This window comes from Labrus mixtus, chromosome 16, assembly GCF_963584025.1.
Source record: "Labrus mixtus chromosome 16, fLabMix1.1, whole genome shotgun sequence".
Classification (NCBI taxonomy): domain Eukaryota; kingdom Metazoa; phylum Chordata; class Actinopteri; order Labriformes; family Labridae; genus Labrus; species Labrus mixtus.
Window position 1 is genome coordinate 3,636,326 of NC_083627.1, and position 20,856 is coordinate 3,657,181.

The 20,856-nt window shown below is 40.0% G+C and overlaps 3 protein-coding genes across 4 annotated transcripts in view; 2 read left to right on the forward strand and 1 right to left on the reverse strand.

Moving 5' to 3' along the window:
- The window catches only part of ext1c (exostoses (multiple) 1c), a 102,108-nt gene extending 99,698 nt beyond the window's left edge, over nt 1–2,410 (forward strand). For both annotated transcript variants that reach the window (XM_061059015.1, XM_061059016.1), the window contains exons 11-12: nt 1,387–1,558; nt 1,665–2,410. In XM_061059015.1, the coding sequence (XP_060914998.1) occupies nt 1,387–1,558; nt 1,665–1,850 (358 nt within the window). In that variant the 3' untranslated portion in view covers nt 1,851–2,410. The remainder of the gene's footprint in view (nt 1–1,386; nt 1,559–1,664) is intronic.
- Nucleotides 2,411–4,109: 1,699 nt separating this feature from the next.
- On the reverse strand, nt 4,110–10,029 carry zgc:114119 (Mediator of RNA polymerase II transcription subunit 30-like). The gene is made up of 5 exons (XM_061059994.1): nt 9,845–10,029; nt 9,373–9,618; nt 6,573–6,731; nt 6,221–6,310; nt 4,110–5,048 (listed from the first exon to the last, which is right to left on the reverse strand). The coding sequence occupies exons 2-5, from the start codon at nt 9,604–9,606 to the stop codon at nt 4,953–4,955; spliced, it is 579 nt and encodes a 192-aa protein (XP_060915977.1). The 5' UTR covers nt 9,607–9,618; nt 9,845–10,029; the 3' UTR covers nt 4,110–4,952.
- A 7,051-nt stretch (nt 10,030–17,080) lies between these two features.
- Nucleotides 17,081–20,000, forward strand: LOC132991000 (uncharacterized). The gene is made up of 2 exons (XM_061059550.1): nt 17,081–17,177; nt 18,816–20,000. Exons 1-2 carry the CDS (start codon nt 17,112–17,114, stop codon nt 19,203–19,205), a joined length of 456 nt encoding a protein of 151 aa, XP_060915533.1. The 5' UTR covers nt 17,081–17,111; the 3' UTR covers nt 19,206–20,000.
- Nucleotides 20,001–20,856: the final 856 nt, after the last annotated feature.

Here is a 20,856-nt window from a genome sequence, read left to right on the forward strand (position 1 = left end):
GGGGGGGGGGGGATGGGGTTGAAGTCTGACATGTGGCTCCTTTCCCACATTCCTCCACAGTCTCTCGCCCTAATTTCCCACTCTGTCCACTGTCCTATCACTCCAATAAAAGGTACAAATAAAGGCCAAAAATCCTTCAGCGACAGGTGCTTAGACTTTCAAATGTCATGCAAAATGTCCAGCTGAATGAAAAGCGCTGCACTTAAATGTCTGGTCCTTCAAATTTAAAGTCTTTCTATGTGATTTTTCACACTTAAATATAATATAAATCAAGTCTATCCTCTGAAAATAACTCTGTGAGTCATGACTGTCTACAATGGGTGTAACACCCGAGTCCCACTGTCTGATGTTTTCAGAGTTTTTAGAGTCCTATCTTCAGTTTGTTTACATCGTCGGGACGGCCGGCTGACTCCTCCCCTCGTGTATAAAAGTTGTTTAATTGAGGGACTAGAGAAAAGAAGAATAACATACTGTACTCACTGCTTAACTGTGTTTCTAGATCACGCTCATTTCAGGTAAATTTACATGCAGTGTGAAGATACGAGCATAATAAAGATCGCTAGCATTAGCATGCTAACACAACAATACAGCGCAAGTTGTTTTGGTTTCATGCTGGTGCTCAAGGGCGACATCTGCTGGATCAAAAAAATCACATATAAAGCCTTTAAGGAATAAGGAACATATGCCTCGTGCCACAGGGGGCTTAGCTTGTTTCGCTCTATAAATATCAAATCCCTGTTGTAGGTGAAATGGTTAATTTGTCCCAGTTACATATCATCAACATACATCACAGCATCTACCCTACTCTGTAGATGTTTCCGTACAGGTATAGGCTGCCCCCTGGCCTCCACCTCTGACTAACTGTGTGGAGATCTTTTTTCTTCTGCGTGTAGGTGTGTAGCATATGTGCTTGTCTAAACAGATTTACTGTTTGGGCTGCGAGTGCAAGAGGAAGACGCTGAAATTGATTAGAGACTAATTACAGTGGAGCAGAACATCAGGTTCTGCACACTGGCGACAGATGTGACAAAGTGTTGCTGCAAGAAGGAGAAACGGAGTGAAACTGATTAACGGTTATATTCTTGACTTGCACATTTGTAATATCCTACTGGACAAAATGTGATTCATCTTTTAAGCTGCCTTATAACACTGTGATCAATGCTCAGGAGAGAGGCTTATAAGATGACATGTTTTAATAATATGAAAGTGATTTACAGGGAAGCCATGCAGAAAGCTGGATAAGATTCAGGGTCAAATCTGCACTGTGGATGGTTCACTTGACAATAGTGCGGTTTTGCAATATTGAGGTTTCATGGCGGTCCTATAAACTATCTGTCCTCTCTTCATTTTCAACATCCCTGTTTAACGATGTGACTCGCCCCACAGGTACTACCACTACCTGTTCTCCCACTACCTGCCCCAGTCTCTGCGGACTCTGGTGGATCGCACCTCCAACTGTGAGGACATCCTGATGAACTTCCTGGTCGCTGCCGTCACTCACCTGCCGCCGATCAAAGTGGCCCAAAGGAAGCAGTACAAAGAGCTGCCCAGTCCCGGGGTAAGTAGAGCCGTTTGTCTCTTGTCACTTGTGTTTCATGCTGCTGTCTGTTTGATGCTTTTGACTGGATGGTACATGTCAGCATCTTGTTTCCATTTTTTTCCAGGGTACAAAGAGCGTCCCCTGGGCCAACCCGGAGCACTTCAACCAGCGGCAGGAGTGTGTCAACACCTTCGCCAACTGGTTTGGCTACATGCCTCTGGTCCACTCTCAGTTTCGCCTGGACCCCGTGCTCTTCAAAGATCAAGTGTCTGTCCTCCGCAAGAAGTACAAAGACCTGGAGAGAGCGTGAAAACGACGGGGAAAGAATGGACAGAACAGGCTGTGGAGAGACGCAAGGTCTTGTATAGTGGCCTTTTGGATTAAGACAATGAGACCAATCAGTGGGGGAAAGGTCAAGATGGGATGCTAAGGCGGTCTGGGACGTGGACAAAGTGGTCAGCATTCAATCATCAGACAGACCCTGGTGGACTGTTCTGGTCTTATTAATATAAATATGAAGAGAAACGGGCCCACTCAAGTTGAACGAGTTCTACCCCCGTCCATGAGTGTAGTGTCAACAGAGCGAGGAAAGTAAGGGGCCTTGAAAGGTCCCAGTGAAAGGACAATCTCTATTGGACACGAGTAAACAAACGTGTACGGGCTGCTCACATGACAGTGCGACTGCTGTGACCAAGTGAAAAGGAAGGCTGTCTCATGCCAAAGGCACCCAGTGGACTTGTGTCGGTGCCATGCACCCTTACTGTCGACGTGTGTCTGAGCATTACTGTGCAGGGACTGTTGCCATGGAAACAGATCATTTCACATCAAAATGCTAACTGTAAAACCAATAAAATGATTTATAAATGCAAATTCATGGTTCTGCATTACGTCTGGAGTTTTTCCCCCTGCTTTGCACGTCTCTTATTCAGAGGAGGATTCTCTGCAGAGGTGAAGGAACAAGATTTCCTCATGGTGCCTTTTAGAGAAGCTGAAATATTGTATATCAACATAAACTTGGATGACAACGGGGAATGATGTGGCTGCAATGACCAGGATGTGATTACTGGTAATATTTTGGGAAAATGAGTAAAAAGGAGTAGAAATAATTTGGAGGGGTGGTGGGGAGGGGGGGGCTAGACCTCATCCTGGTCCTGAATAATAATTAAAACCATTTGTCTATAAGGCACAACATTTAAAGTATCTACTTTATTTATGTCTACCTATTCAAGTTCTGTATATTATTAAAAATGTGTGCAGTTCCTGTCAGTGTTCTTAAAAGTCTTTGGGGCAAATCTCCAAATCTGTTGATGTAATTGGTTATCACTAACTAACAACTACAGGCTACATCAACTTGGATTCCTCGTCTTTATCTTAGCATGCAGCTCAAAAAGTAAATTCTTAATTGCAAACGTAAGTTGTTCTGGGCCAGGGTATCTTGAAGAGCATTCTGACTGGCGTATTCATTTGATGAGAGAAATGCAGCTGAAGACGAGTGTAATGGTGTACAAGGCATCATGGGAAACTTTGTAATAGTACGCAGTGAGGAATGTTGTGCATGAGTGATTTGGAAACCCACATAAAACTCTGTCTGTAACATGTCAGAAGATAGTGAAAACAGGGAGCTGGTTTTGCTCAGTTGGTAGAGAAGGCACCCCATGTGCAGATACCAGTTGCAGGTTTGACTCCTTATCCCGACGCTGTTTGGTGCATGTCATCCCCCCCTCTCTGTTCCCCACATTGCCTGTCACTCTTAGCTCTTATTACCACCAAGAGAAGCAAAAACTCATTTTTATAAAGTAGATAGTGAAAACCTCAAACGGTCTTTGTTTGACTACAAGTCCTAAGTTGTTCATTTTGCCGTTATAGAGCTCTGCAGAATAAAACTAACACCCCAAATGGTCACTTTTGACAAGCTAGAGAGAATAGCCGTTTATGAGAAAAAATAGCCGATGAATGACTGCTTCAGTTTCACTTTAGACTGAGCGAACTCTTTCTCTCGCCAAGGTTTATGGAAAATGACCGTGAGCTCATTCCATATAGTGGAAACATATGCTGCTCAAATAAACTGAAAGAAGCACATTTTCCTATTTGATGCGTTTGTGGTGTGTTGCAAGGCCTAGTTTATGCAGCTGCTTTAAACAACCTGTGTTATTTAATTTTTTTCAAGCAATCAATTTAGTAAAAAAAAAAGCTCTTCAGGGCAGGTTGCATTAGCTGTGAAATTATTCTGAATACGATTAGAGCAGTCAAAGTGCTGCCCAGTCCTGACATAGCCGCAGTGTTTTTTTTTTTGCATATCTGGGAGTCTTAGTGTAGGAGCACTTAACTTATGAGCTGCCTGTGTGAAAAAAGAAAAATGAATACAAAGGGTCAGGGGCAAAATATACATCACCGTGAGTTGGTGGATGTGCCTTGATGTACTTATACATCATCTGAGCTCAGAATGACATAATGCGTTCCCCACAGCGGCCCTCAGGGTCAATATTGACACAGTGGTAGACATCCTGCAAAGTCTGAGCTGGCTGTATATAGAAGCAATACTCTAAAGTCTGTGTTATGACATTGTGTGGAAAAAAAAAAGGTTTAATACAAAACAGAAATGATACAGTAGGCTTACCTTTTGTGCCACAGTTTACAAAAATAAATTCACAGGCAGGCGAGTCTCAACAGCCTCAGGCTAAACAGGTGTGTTGTCTTTCACTAAAGGAAGCTAATCTCATTACGCACATGCACACACATACACACACACCTATGTACAAAGCACCTGAGATACATAGCTGCCAAGGGTCTGATTTGAATTCTGAACCCATAGTGTTTTTACAACTGACGGAGCATAATAAGGGAAGTTCTTTGTATTGTAAACACAGCCGTTGGACCAGCTTCTGTGCTTTTCTGCGAGAATCAGCTGAGTTAAGTGTGTCTGGTGTCGAGTCAGCACCTGGGGCCAAAACAACATGAATATGTAGTTTTAACTTTTTTTTGTTTGTTTGTTGTTGTTTGGACCTAAAGCGATTTAGGTTTCAAGTCATCAATACAAAAACCAGGACAGCATAACCTCTAACAGTCGTAGACTCATGGAAGGAAACAGAACTTGGATATCAGCTGCCTTAAATTCTTGGGTCTGGAGTGTTTCAGGCTGACAAAGCTCATCTGTTTTTATATCAATAATAGTTCACAAGCTTCAACATAATACATACAAAACACCAGAAGTTCTTAGGTGAACTCTTAGTGTACGGTGAGTCTCAGGGATGAAGTGCCAACACAAAGAAGATGTCCCAAAGGAGAAGGTCCCAAAATGTTAAGTCCAAAAGAAATTCCCTTTCTTTCACCTGCTCTTTGCCATTACGCAGTCCCTACATCTGTGGAGGAACTCGTTTCTTTTCATCGTCTTGTGGACCATCAAGTGGTGGTGTCATTTCCTGAGCGTCAGCATGGCGTTCACATCCCACAGCAGGTTCCTCATCTGGTCCATCAGAACCTTCATCTCCTGGTTCTTCTGACGTACTTTCTGCGAGTGAACCACCACATATCCATTTGTAAGACTCATTAAAGCACAAAAACTGCACATAGTTTTAATATTAAAGCAGAAGGCATTTCTTCCACAGATGGAGGTCGGTGCTCTTAGAGAAGGACCTTAGATGGAATCGTTTTAATATATTTAACATCTTTACAACATTTAGCAAACAGGGCAGGTCTCTTGTGTTTGTGCTACAAACATTCATTAATAAATTAGTCTTGTCAGGTCTTGTTGATTTTGTTCATTAAATAGAGTTACTTTAACTGTTGAAACACAAACAAGCTGATCAGCCTCAGGCAACATTTGACAATGAGTCCAGAGGCAATTTCTAAACCTGAGTCTGGAATATTGATCCGCCTGGAGTAATTGGAATATATTGGCTCTAATGCTTAGAAAGAAAACAGTGTGATTTGGATTTCAATGAAACTGAACATGATGCATGGTTTCTGCATTTATACTATTAGCCAGTGTCAGCAGTGCCACCTAGAGGCATTTACAGGGAGGGACTTCAAAAGCTTAACACCTTATGTTGGTCCTTTTTCTTCCATAACATAATGGGATCTAACTTTCATTCATCATGGAGAACAAGATCATCTTCCAGGTGGGAATATTACAACATGACATCAATGTTATTTAAAAGGCTGCTGAATGCTTTCTGTTAGACCTCTGTGTTTTAAGGTGGTATGGAAGGTCACATGCAGAGAAATATCTACATTACATCACACTGACCTGACAGATTCTTATGAGATTGATACCACAGGTGACCTCTACAATATAAACTTTTAAGCTGACCACTACAATATAAACTTCTAAAAGGTCTCAGGGTAAAGTGTTCCTCCCAAATTGGGCTTGAGTAGTTCTTAAATATTTAGCAATATGAGGCTTTCTTTGGCAGTTTTCCATTACTCAAAAGGAAGTGTTTCAATGATTAATGTATCACTTACTGTAGGATTACAGCACAGGGAGGAGTTGCAAACTACTTTGCCATCATTCAAATCAGAAATTAGGTTTCCAATCTGACAAAAGTGATTTAGAAGTAACTGAAGAGAACATATTTTCATTTTTTTATTATGAATATTATTTTAATGCAAACTCTGCTTTTGATCAGGTTACGGTGAGCATGAATGCAAATAAGCTGAAACTATGAAAAAGAAGGAACATACCTCCAGAACCTCTTTTCTCTCCTGGTTGATAGCATGAGTACAGGGATCCACTTTGAGAGAAACAAGCTCCTCCCCAACATACGGCACAAGCTGACGACATAAAATACATACAAATGAGTTCCCTTTTTCTTCTCAGGTCATAAATGTTATACATATGGATACTGGACACAGACAGTAAACAAACACCAAAAAATACTGAAAATTCTACAAATGCACTAAGTCCAGCTCATAGTACAGAAGCATTAAAGGTCTTTTTAGAGAAAGTGTTTTCTATGTATTCACTAAAAGGATGAAAAGTAAACAAAAAATGTTGCACAAATATCTTTGCAGAATTGTAAGGCTCCCTCCTCACCTCTGTTGGCCCCTCTTGCAAGTCAGAGGTCATCTCCACACAGCGCTCGTACAGGAGTCGGAGCTTTCTGAAGAGCAGAGCGAGCTGCCGAAGGTGTTCCTGGAGCTTCCCAAAGCGGTCCGTGTACATCGCCTGGCTCTGGGTCACGCCATTAGGAAGCTACACCCCAAGAGACACAGCATCTCTTATCAGTTAAAGAGTTTACATTTTGAGTTTCGACGGCGGTGTAAAGATGTAAACTTAAGTTCATAAGCAGATTTTGTTTTTAGTATGAGGAGAGAAACAATGATACTGAAAACCCCTTTTATATCCTTGTGTTTTATAAAGTTTTAAATATGCGACCATGTGAGCGAAGATGTGTCAAGCTGTGATAAAACACACGATGCTGCATTTTGCTTTTTAGAATTTTCAGAAAAAAATGTCTCAGTGTAATGGACAAGGACAAGCTCAAAGAGGCGAGTGAAACACAGACAGGGACAATTAGAGACACAGATCATGTTGAGACGGGAGAATGAATAAGACAGATGCTGACAAGAATGCCAAGCAGATGAACCAGAAAAAAAGGATGGGACAAATGTGGACTGACAGACAACAGAGAAACCCTGTTAGCCAGGAAACAGTAGCCATTCAGAAAACATCCAGACAGACCAGACAGGAGACGGCAAAGACGGGATCACAGTGAACTCAATGACGCTTCATTACTTGAGATACTGTGAGATTTGATAGACTTAAAAAAAAAACTTTGTAAACAACCTTGAAAAATGTTTTCTATTAGGGAAGTACTGAAGTCAAAGATTCCAACATTTTAATTTACAAAGTTATTATTTTATTGCTCTTTATCAAAAGGGGGATATTTAAACATTTTAGGTTCCGGTCTATATCGTGTAAGCATTTGCCGTTATAGAAACATTAAAAAGTTAATATCTGAACTTGTCACTCAGACTAAATGAGCAGCTTCAAAACAAAACCAGAGGCTCTAAAAAAAGGCAAATTCTACGATTGCTTCTTTATAATTCAAAAAAAGTTGTATTTGTTGTGTCTTATCTGTCATTTTTAATCAACATGAAAGGCAATTTGAAAAGTTGCTTAAGTTGTAAACATCTAAATATCCATGAAAACTGTACAAACTCATTCTAGCAATGAAAGAAGCATGTTATTGAAAACTCCAGGACACGTTAGCTTACCTTGAGATGAGTTGGATTAATTAAAAAAACACCTCTAGATAGGGCTGGGCGATATGGACCAAAACTCATATCTCGATATTGATTAGCTGAATGGCGATACTCGATATATGTCGATATGTATTTTATTAACAGTGAAAACACCTGGAAAATAAACTACCTGTTTGTGAATTTAAAAAGTAATATTATAAAATAAAAATGTTCCTTAAATACAATAAAAGAGAGAGAGAGAGGAGGAGCAGGGTTAAGAGGGACAGACAGTCAGTCATCATCAGTGAGATGAGAAAAAGGCGACCTGGCACCTCTGTAACGTTATTTTAATGCAACATTAACTATATTGTCTTACCCTATATCTTGTTTGAAAATATATCGATATATCTTAAAAACTCGATATATTTCCCAGCCCTACTCTGAACTTGTCACTCAGACTAAATGAGCAACTTCAAAACAAAACCAGAGGCTCCAAAAAAGGCAAATTCTACGATCGCTTCTTTATAATTCAAAAAAAGTTGTATTTATCTTTAATTTTTAATCAACATGAAAGGCAATTTGAAGGGTTGCTTAAGTTGTAAACATCTAAATATCCATGAAAACTGTACAAACTCATTCTAGCAATGAAGCATGTTATTAATAAACACGTTCACTTACCTTGAGATGAGTTTGATTAATTAAAAAAAACACCTCTAGATAAATCAAAGGGTGAAATAACCAATAGTTATAGCCCTAAATATAATTATATAATATAATATTTAAATGAATGTTCAACACATTGTCATCCAATGTAACTATTGGTCTAACACAGGGACGGGCAACTTTGGTCACAGCAAGGGCCACATTCATTTAATACTCACTGCCCGAGGGCCAAATTGTAGGATACAAAAATGATTGCAGTCAATTATGTCTCAAATTTATCTCAACATATACCAGTGATCAAATATTATTATGGACATATTTCTGGTTTTCATGATTTCATGGCAGATTTTGTCATGTTTTCTTCATGTTTACACTTAATTGATGTGTTAAAATTGACCTGAGGGCCACGTTGAGGGTTGATGGGGGACGCCAAATGCCCACCCCTGGTCTAACATGACATCATATGATGATCTTTGACAGACTTTTACTGCGTTAAAAAAAAAAAAAAAAATCAGTCTGCACAGAAGAATTATTTGCAGGGATGTTGTATTGGAAGCATTCAGCTGTTTACAAGATTAAGATAAAGATAAGATTAAGATTTATTTTTATTGATCCTGCAAGGGGAAATTTCAGTTTTTACACTCTGTAAGTCATGCAACACAAACACAGGCTGAAATATACACACACATGCACAAACAGGATCCTGTGGACATGCACTAATGGAGAGATGTCAGAGTGACGGAGCGGCCCACAGCGGGCGCTCCTGAGCTGATGGTGGGGAGGGGGTTTGGTGCCTTGCTCAAGGGCACCTCTCCAGCTACCAGACCAACTTCCATGTTTGGTCCGCACCGGGACTTGAGCCGGCGACCCTCCGGTCCCCAACCCAAATCCCTACAGACTGAGCTACTGCCGCCCCCATGTGTTATGTATTTTGTGAGCTTTATCACAAAATACATAACACCGGCTACCAGTCAGGTGTCTCCTACCTGTGTAGCTCTTGTGATCTGGAAGATCTCCATGGTTCGTGTGACAATATCCTGGACTGTCTCCTGTCCAATCCTGCAGAGGAACACGGGGGAGATCTCTCTCAAAGCTCCCTGAGGGGGCATCTGCTGCTGACCTGGAGCTGATGCAGCACTGGACGGCAGGTGGGGCTGCTGCTGCTGCTGCTGGGGGGGCATCCCTCCCATCCCTGGTTTCTGAGGTAAAGAGGCTGCCATCACTGAAGAAATCTGAAGCAGAGAGAATAGATGAGGGGATAACTTCATAAAACACTTTAACATGTTTTTTCTGAATATGTATTTGTCTTTAACTATGTAAAATATGAGTTATTAACCACTACTCTTTGTGGCTTCATTTTGCAGCCTGTCCAAAACCCCCCATACAACGACATGCTAGTTAGCCACATTAGCTTGCTAACAAGGCTACCTGGCGGGTTAATTCAAATAAACAGCTTACCTTAGTTCACTTCCTGTGGTCAAACGTTGTCCAACTATCGCCAGCTTGGTCTAAGTACGACTACACATGACGTTTGTTCACGCATTATTGTAAAAAGGACATAATGAGACCTGTTCAGTTTGTGTCCTTTCAAAAAGCACCGCACGTTGTTGTTGTAGTTACGTCACTTCCTGTCGGAGGAGAGCGGCGCGTGCACTTCCCGCCACCAGATGGAGTCAGAGGTTGTTTTCAGAAGTGTTGTATTCTGCAAAACAAGTAGATAAAACATGAAATTATACAGTAACTTAAATATTTTACCAAATTAAAACCTCTTGTGGTATTTTATTTTACTCTTAATGTTTATTTATTTATTTATTTTCTTTATGAAGACCTTTTATCAATGAACTGACCTGTATCGTTGTTCTTATTGTTGTATGTTTTATGGCCCGACCCTTAACTGTTTTTACAATCTGATTCAAGATAGATAAAGATAGATAGATAGATTGATAGATACTTTATTAATTATTTGCAGCGAATAACACTTAACACACTTAACACAATAACAGTAACACTCATTTCCTGATTGTTTTGTTTATAGCCTACCATAAATGTGACGAGTAAAGATTAAAAAATAATAATTCTGAGGTTAAAGCACAATTAACAAGAGCAAAAATACAATACAAGTAAAACAGACGTGCAATCACAATTTAAATAGAGTAAAAGTACAGATGTATTTTCAATAAATGTGCTCCAAAACTTTGGAAATGTCTCCTGTTACACACAATTTAACATAGGATGTAGGCTATTAGGCTAATTTGTTTAAATTGCACATATATTTTTATCCCTGCACAGGTTATGTACATTTCTTACCTTTAATTTGTAACAAATGTTTCATGTCATGTACGTCTTTGTAACCTGCTACTGGATGCTTTGAATTTCCCTCGGGATCAATAAAGTATTTATCTGTCTATCTATCTATCTATCTATCTATCTATTATTCTGTGATATTAAAACATTTTGTTTTAACAAGAGCTCATGTTAACGCTTTTCTTAATCTGCTAACTAATAGAGTTCATGTCTTTCAAGCTGCCTAAATTTAATGGATTTTGATAGGCTACCAAGTAGTAAAAAATTTAAACATAGATGATACAATACAAGTATAGGCCTACTGATTGTCCTTACTCTCTCCTACCATCTTTACATGCCTATTACTTAAATATGTAAAGATATCATAGCAGAAATATATAGCTAAAACAATAGCTTATATTTATGATGTTTCTAAAAACATTAGGCCTAATTGTAACTACTCTCCGAAAACCGGACTGACAAAAGTACTCTGCAAACATTACTTTTCTTTTCTTCGTTTTTTTTTTATTTTACATACAAATATAACCTTTTGTTTTCTGGAATCAGGCTAAGTACGTGTGGAATAAAAACATCTATTTTTTTTTGCTTTTGAAAGTAAAGTTCATATGAGGGCGCCCTGACCTGTACCAGCAAACCATTCATGTTTAAACTGCTCTGTGCGGCGGCTGACTTTATCCTTTGTTTAAGGGATTTGTTTAAAGGATCAGGTGTTGGAGCTGTTGTGACAGGGAAAATGTTTTATAGAAGTAGATTTTATTTGTAATGTGACTTAATCTGACCTGAATAAAGGGATATTCAGTGTTTTATACTGTTTCTTTAGTTTGTTTTAGTCAGTACTGCCATGGTTTTTGTGTTCACTTGACTACAAACTTTAGTTTCCTTGGGGAGATTTGGTTGTAGGCAGACTTTACAAACGCCAGGAAGAGAATGAGCAGCAGGGATATTCAAATAATGAAGTGTGTGAGAGATACTGCATTTGAATATATTTTGAAGACTTCAAAGAAGCTCAAAGAGGCACATTTTATAATAGTTTTTAGATAGTTTGGTAACTGTGTAGGGAAAAATCTTTAAATATTTAACTGTTTTGGTTCCCTAATTGATCTCATTGACTTATTTTTATGTTTAAAGTTTTTATTGTGCATTAAGTTTTAGAAGACAGAAAATTCCAATTGTGTGTCACGTTGACTTTTAAAAATAATTTAAATTTCTGTGGTTCTCAGGGTTCATTGGTCCAAGAATCTGATTTAATTTCATTTTATTTCAAACCTTTACCTAAGCCTCAAGAATAACTGAGATTACTCTCATTAACAATGAAGTTGAGACAGAATAAAAGCACCAGAAAGAAAAGATGATGCTCAGTAGTGAGTCGTTTCGAGGGTTTAATATTCTTCACAATGTTTATTTCACTCAAAGTTCAATATATGTCTCCTGAGTCAATATGTACGTCTCAAAGACTGTATAAAGAATGGACAGCGGAATACCGTGCCTCAAGTGAAGCCAAAAGATTTACAGCACTCCCTTCTGACTTGCTGCATTATAGGTCATGAACACCGCCTCCCCCTCAGGTAGGATGTGGGTCTACTGTATGTCGTCTTATTCTTATTTTATCTGAATTATAAAGATAGCGTTTATCAAACCTTTACAATGTTAGTGAACACAGTACACTGGAAATAAAAGCTGGAAACACACGGTGTGTTGAAGCCTACTGCGTGTGATGACCCTTTATCTTCCTCTAGCATATGGTTTGCTTTTGTGGCTGTGAATAAAATGGCATCAAATATTCCTGGAATATCTATGAAATCTTGCGCAGACATTTGTGATCCCCAAAGAATGAACAATAATCACTTTGGAGATCTGTAGAGCTCTTTTCATCAGACATCAGGGATAAGTCTTTGAATTAGTTTAATGACAACACAGCTAAACTTCACCATGCTAACATGCTAGGCTAAGATTGTAAACACAGTAGACATTATACCTTTCAAATAGCATCATGTCAGCTTATATTGTGAGCGTGTTAGCATGATATTTGATCTATTTGATCAAGATATGTCCTTTAGCTCTCACATCAGGCAAATTTCAAGAACAACCTATTTTCACCTTCGTAATATATCCAAGATCAGGAATATCCTGTCGCAAAATGATGCAGAAAAACTAGTTCATGCATTTGTTACCTCCAGATTGGATTATTGTAACTCTCTTTTGTCAGGGTGCTCTGGCAAATCTCTAAAGACTCTTCAACTGGTCCAGAACGCTGCAGCTCGTGTACTGACTAGAACTAGGAAAAGGGACCACATTACTCCTGTGTTGGCTTCTCTGCACTGGCTCCCTATACAGTCTAGAATAGAATTCAAGATCCTTCTTCTCACCTACAAAGCTCTAAATGGCCAGGCACCATCTTATCTTAAGGAGCTACTAGTGCCGTACTGTCCCTCGAGAACATTACGGTCCCAGAGTGCAGGCCTGCTGGTGGTACCTACAGTCTCTAAGTGTACTATGGGAGGTAAAGCCTTCAGTTATCGGGCTCCTCTCCTCTGGAACCGTCTTCCAGCCGGGGTCCGGGAGGCAGACACAGTCTGTATTTTTAAGAATAGACTTAAAACTTTCCTTTTTGATAAATCTTATAGTTAGGGCTGGTGCTGGTGTAGACCAGCTCTTAGTTATGCTGCTATAGGCTTAGACTACCGGGGGAACTGGCACCCTGAGCTCCTCTCTCTCTCTCTCTCTCTCTCTCTCTCTCTCTCTCTCTCTCTCTGCATATACAGTACATCATATTACTGCATGTATCTATCTGTAAATCTCAGTCACTAACCACCTACTTTCCTGGGAGCTCTTGAGCTCTCTTAGGCTCCTCGAGATCATTGGTTGACGGCCTGCCAGAACAACCCCCACACCCCCTCCCCACCGGATTGCTGATGGACGGTCTACCTCCCCCCACCCCCTTGCTCTCTATCCCTCTTCCTGCATCTTATCCCATCTCTCCCCCTATCCCTTTCCAAGCCCGGCGCAGTCTAGGCCTGTGAAGGCTGTTTCATCATGAGCCGGGGATCCGGCCAAAGATTTCTGCCTTTTAATGAGGCAGTTTTTTCTTACCACTGTAACTTTTGCTGCTTTGCTAAAGTGCTCATGATGGATAGGCCGGATCTTTGTAACATAGCAATAAGTAAGGTCTTTTACCTGCTTTATGTAACATAACAATGAGTAAGGTCTTTTACCTGCTTTATGTAACATAACAATGAGTAAGGTCTTTTACCTGCTTTATGTAACATAACAATGAGTAAGGTCTTTTACCTGCTTTATGTAACATAACAATGAGTAAGGTCTTTTACCTGCTTTTTGTAACATAACAATAAGTAAGGTCTTTTACCTGCTTCTTGTAAAGTGTCTCGAGATAACACTTGTTATGAGTTGACGCTATACAAATAAAAATTGATTGATTGATTGATTGATATTGTTAGTGTTTAGCTGATGCCCATACAGCCGCGCAGAGCTGCTAGCCTAGCTTGTTTAGCATGCTACATTTTTCTAACTGAAACCACAGAATAAAAATCAGTGTTCAAAGTTTTGTTTGCCTTCTTGTTGCCCTCCTTAAGCCTTATGTTTATGAGCCATTTGGGACATCTTAAAGCTAACACACCATCCATTGTTCATTGTGTCATTTTACTCCAAAGTTTTGCAATTTTTGAGTTTATATGAATGTGAGTGCCGCTCCAACTACCTATTACACCATTTACAAGAGCCCCTCCTTCTTCTGATTGTGTTCTCTTATCTTCATGGCTAATTTCCATGGACCTGCCAAGGCAATAAAACAACGTTTGATGCTATCTTGAAGTTCAGATGAAACACGTCACGCAACAGGAGCCAAATGAAATCAAAGCGAGACGAGGAAACTGCAGTATAATATATAAGCTTTGCCCTTCAGGGAATGATTCTTAGCTAATCCTGCAAACAGAAAGTAGGGGGAGAAATGATCAAATCTATGCAATGAATGAAATCATTTCAGTCAACATGATGACACAGGGCACTGGGTTATCTTAAAAGAGACAAAACACCAGGAAATACGCTGCAAGGTGATACACCAAACTGATAAAGGGACACAAAGGCCTGGCTATTAGCTACCAGAACAGCAACAGGACACAAGTTTCACTCCCTGCCTCTGATGTTTAGCAAAGAAGAGACATGTTTGAAATAGTTAAAGCGTTAAGTAGTGAATCAGTGGGTTGAATTTGTGAACTTTATTAGACGCCTTAGCTTGAAATAATTAACTTCTGTTCAAGGTAAGAATTGTGTACCCTCTCCTTTAAAGCTTTTCTCTCACACCCTTCCCTTTATCGACTTTAACCAAATCAAATGAAAATGAGAGGAGTTGTCTGTTTACTTCGCCCTCACAAATTGTCAAGGTGAAGTTTTATTGGATGGTAAATGGAACTGAGCAAAGTTAGAAGCTAGTAAAAGTGAAACATTTCTCAGCTTGAAACGTCAGAAGCACTAATTTTTGCACATGATGATGTCGTGGAAAAAGTTTTACCTTGAATATTTGTAAAACGTCAATATAGAAAATTGAACATCACAGGGGAACATTCCTTTCTGCTGACCTCAGTCGTTCCCACAGTCCTGTAAAGCTTCTTATCAGACAATGTGTAATCAAACGTGCTTCAGTCGCAATATTTTCATCAAAGTGTTGTTTCCAAGGGGGCGAAAGAAATGTCAAAGAAGCAAAACAAAATTCTTTTACTTTTAGTAGAAACTCAGGTAGTGTTTGGTGAGGGGGATCATGTGGTTCTGGTTTATTTGTACATGAATGACTTTATCTTAGCGTATCTTTTTTTTATAATGATTACTTCCTCATGGTTATCTGAGCTCGGTCGAGAGTGAAATGTAAAATATGAAGGAGAAACTGATGACTTTCTGTTTTCATCTAAATGCACTGTACAAATGCCTGCCTGTATTTTATGACAAATATAAAGACCATGTAATGTTTGTAGAATATATAAATGTAAATTATAAGCATTAAATATGAATAACAGAATCAGCTGCCCCAACAAAGCTTTAGATTTTAATGTAAAGTTACTGACGCCAAATATTGTAACAGTTAATAATGTAACTGTGATTCATCACAAAGTGACAATGTTTCTGTGTTCTCTACCTGTTTACGTTCAGAGTTTGTGTTCATCTACACTGTAAAAACCATAGACTGTAAATATTAATGGGAGAAGCCTGAGTGACGTCAGCCATCTGTTACTGCAGGGGGCTCTGGAGGCTCATCAGCAGCAGCCGCCATGTTGGAAATCCTGTCTCAGCTTAACTTTCAGTCAACCCATGCCAATCCTGCCCATGAGGATCATAACTAATCAGACCTATTTACCAGGCTGTAAACTTTGTAATTCCTACTGTAAAAACTGGCTTTTTTTTTGACTGGGTGTGTATGTGACTTCCGGTGTTCCTGGAGCCAGCCTCAAGTGGACACTCGATGAACTGCAGGATTCTTTGCACTTCCGCATTGGCTTCATTTTTCAACACCGGAGGTTGCCGCTTGGTAAAAACTCAAAAACATTGACTCTTGTATGACGTAGTAATATGACTTCAGACTTTCAGTTTTAAGTTGTTTGACTTGAATTTGATTTTTTTTGTTGATATTTTTTTAAAACCAATTTAGTAATAAAAAGAAAGGGAAACACATGCAGGACAATCAGCTCTGTGAACATGCATCTGAACAATACTGTTCTAAAGATGTGATCAAATGTGGCGTTATTATATCAGTGTAATATGGTTCAGTTCAAAGTAGGGGTTGCACAGACTAGTCAACTAGTCGTCTTTACAGCTGTGTGATGACGCTTCATGCCAGATGTGGACTAATCGCGTATCAGGATAGAAAATCTCAAACTGTGAATGAGCAGAACTGCGACAGTGAGTAGGGAAAAACAAAATGTTTACCTGAGTTTTTGTCTTTCCTAAATGTGACCTTTTTTTCTTTGCACTCACTTATATGGGAGCTGTAGCTCACGTGTTATTGTTGCACACTTTATTGCAGCTGGTTGCATCCTGCTGTTTCTTCAAGTGTTAGCTCTCTGATTTCAGCAACATGTGCATTAAGTTTTGCCCAAAAAAATGTTGCTGGTTGCAAAGCATGCCCTTCTTTTATTAATAACCTGCAGCCCCTGGTACAGAACATAGTCATAATAGACATTAATAAGCACTGAAGAGTTCATTGTGTTTGTCAAAGCTTTCTGTTTTACATATCAGATACATAACACTTGTCTGCTGCCTCACTTTTTACTGTTGGACTGAACACCTGAACATGACTTTTTTTTTCTGCTCAGCTCTCTGTGACGCCTGACAGTTATCAGCATCATTGTTATGGAGGGCTGGCAGGTATATAAAGGGACACACAGATAAGGAACCACGGAAACAGCTGAAGCCCACGATGGAGAAGACACGGATGCTGGTGCTGTGTGTGTGTTTGACCTTCATGTCTCTGAGCTGCACCCAGGTAAGGAGCACACTGCTGGTTAAAAACATCTCAGCCTCTCTGATTGGTGGACACAACTGATTGACTTTCAACAAACAGTGCGCCGATCCTTTTGTTTTTTTCTGCCTTAAGCGTGGTTACAGTCAAATGAGTGAGAAGTCAAGGACACATTTACATGAATTTTACAATTTAGGCAAATTGGGTGAATGGAAAAATGGGACTTGTATTCTTGATACAACCAGACTGTATACCTTTCTCTGTTTTGATTTTATTTGTTGACGGTTTGTGTAAAAAAGTGTAAAAAAAGCATTTTTTTTAAATAAGTGTGCAATGGACTAAAGAATCCATAGTAAAAAAAAAAAGTTTTTCAAAATAATATGTTAAATTAAACCCTAAATTTTAGGAAAAGGTGGTCCCTCAACCAGTCACAGAATTTAATGCTTTAATCCTTGTTGTCATGACGGTTAGTCGAGGAGTTTAATGAACACCTTGTACCTTTACTTTCTGTTAAAAAATGTGTGAAAAGTCCAGGGTGTACCCCGCCTCTCGACCAATGACAGCTGGGATCAGCTCCAGCACCCTGCGACTGATGGATGGATGTATGATTGTAACTCCTCCACTTCTTTAATTCCACAGAACTTAATACAACAGAACAAAATTTATTTTTAAGCCCTCAACAGATCTGCGTGATGCTGGAGGAAGCTGCTTTATTATCGGCATCGAGATAACTCACATTTCCAGATTGATAGATATGACCTATAAGGAAAACATAAAGCTAGCGGGGAGATAAAACACCCCCCCCCCCCCCCCCCCCCCCCCCAAAAAAAAGAAAGAGATGCAGATCTGCCGTGTGCAGTCAGAGGACATAAAGGACAAACATGTACTGAAAGCTTCTACCGACCTCAGCAGTATGCAAAGCAGGATTAATTCTTCATGCCTCACAGGCTCTTCTGGATCAGCAAATGCTTGACCTTTTGCATGTTGTGGCTGCAGAAGGTTCGTCACCCACACAGAGAGACACTGTGGCTTTATCTGCGGCATCGACTGACAGTACAATACAGCAGGAAATGAAAACAGTAGGAGTCAGTGTTTAGGGATGGTTTCCTGAATCCCCCCTTTTTTTTAAATGTAGTTTTAGATTCAAATGTAACATGTCTGATTTTTATCGGGTCAGTACACTGAGGGTGTATATTTTCCGACGTCTGGTATCTATCACCTGCTCAAAGTGTTTGCTTTATTTTCCCGGAGCTTAAAAGATACGTTTGAAAATAAGTTTGTGAAAAACTTCTGACAACTTCAGTAAATGTTTCAGGAGTTTTGTGCAAAGTGTGAAAGCACCGTCGTATACCTTTAAAGGTCACAGAATGATATGTTGAGTCTCGATTATCTTCCCACGATCATGAAAACAAAGATAATCATGATAAGACGATTGCTGTGCAGCGTGCCGTGTTGCGCTCGTTTTATACATGGGTTTTGTCATGTGTAGTAAACGTTTCAAATTGTCGCCAACAAGAGGATCTCATCACTACCTTTTTGTGTGTGTGTCTGTGTGTTCAGAAAGTTTAAGTGTGCAGATTCTGTCAAATCGTGATCTCAATATCAATCAAAATAATCATTATCAAAGCAGCCCTGGTGTAAACTGATGTTTTTCTTCCACAGGAGCTAAACGCTACAGTGACAAGCAACGACACTGACTCATCCGGTACCACCCCACCTGCATCATCAACAACAACACAACTGTCCGACCACACCTCGACTCATGTGACCTCCGGCAGCAACAACAACACTGTAACCACCACGGCCTCCTCTCCCTCCACCTCAGCTCTGTCCACGGCCTCCTCTCCCTCCACCTCAGCTCTGTCCACGGCCTCCTCTCCCTCCACCTCAGCTCTGTCCACGGCCTCCGTTACACCCTCCACCTCTCGGCCTCCTTCAACTGCAACGACTTCGGCTACGACCACAAAAGGAGGGTCTGCCTCTTTGACGGGCTCCTGCAGTCACTTGTTAGTGCCGGTTGTTTCCGTCCTCCTCTACTGTGCAGAGGGCTGAGAGGGCACAGATTCATCTCTTCAAAATCACAACCTCTTTTTTTTAATCCGCTTAAAAAACAGTGACTGTCACACTTTTTTTTTGTTATGAAGTGCTTTGTTTGCAATGAGCTTATTTCCACTTTTGATCACAAAGGTTCCACAAGATATCAATAAACGATGTACAACCACGTGCTTCACATATCTAAACTTTATATCACAAAGAGGGAAACAGAAACACAAGGATAAGATGTTTCTCAACAGGTTTTAAAGTATTAAACTGGAATTGGGGGCGCTGGTGGCGCCCTTGGGTAGTGCGCGCGCCCCATGCATGGAGGCTGTAGTCCTTCAAGCAGGCGGTCCAGGTTCAAATCCAGCCTGTGGCTCCTTTCCTGCATGTCATTCCCAACTCTCTCTCTCCCTGATTTCTTGCTCTATCCACTGTCCTGTCCCTCCAATAAAGGCCCAAAAATAAATCTTTAAAACTGAATTGAATTGCTTTTTTATTCAAAACACATTTTCCTAAATATATTAGTGGAAAACTTGAGTGCAGAATATAAAAAAACATCCCTCCAGAAACTGGAGGGAGGTATGAGAAGAACTGGATGAATCCTGTATAAAGTTAACTTCTTACAACAACTGATAAGAACGGTCGAGCTCATGCTGCCACCCTATTTGCATTTTTAGTTTTGAAAAAATGAAGTGTCATTCAATGCATGTCATGTTTTTTGTTTTGTGTCTTCTGTTTTCAATCGGGTGATCTCTGCATACTGACTGGTCCAACATGATTTGAGAAATAATAATGAGCAGGTTTCATGTCATGTAGGAATGTTAAATCAGAGCCGGATCGTGAAGGATTTTAAATCGAATTGTGCAAAACTAAAAATTAAACGGTTTGGGAAAATGTTGTCAATATGTTGTCGTGTAACTTCATTGCCTTTTGGAGACTTAACGGTCGATTTAAAGGCTTTATATTCACACTTAAATGTAGAAATCAAGTATATCCTCTGAAAATAACTCTGTGAGTCATGACTGTCTACAATGGGTGTAACACCCGAGTCCCACTGTCTGTGATGTTTTCAGAGTTTTCAGAGTCCTATCTTCACTTTGTTTACATCGCCTGGACGGCCGGCTGACTCCTCCCCTCGTGTATAAAAGTTGTTTAATTGAGGGACTAGAGAAAAGAAGAATAACATACTGTACTCACTGCTTAACTGTGTTTCTAGATCACGCTCATTTCAGGTAAATTTACATGCAGTGTGAAGATACGAGCAGAATAAAGATCGCTAGCATTAGCATGCTAACACAACAATGCAGCGCGAGTTGTTTTGGTTTCATGCTGGTGCTCAAGGGCGACATCTGCTGGATCAAAAAAATCGCATATAAAGCCTTTAAATGAAGAATGTGCGACTTGTTGATCCAGTAGATGTCGTCAATGAGCACCAGCATTAAACCAAAACCGCCGTTTGGAGACGCCTCCACCTCTCCGGCTACCAGATCAATTTCCAGATATGGTCCGCACCGGGACTTGAGCCAGCCACCCTCCAGTTCCCAACCCAAGTCCCTACAGACTGAGCTACCGCCGCCCCTTTAAGCTTTAAATTGTGTAAGTGCAACATTTAAGCACTAGAGGGTTGTTCATATGCAGTTATTATATATTATTCAATTAAATT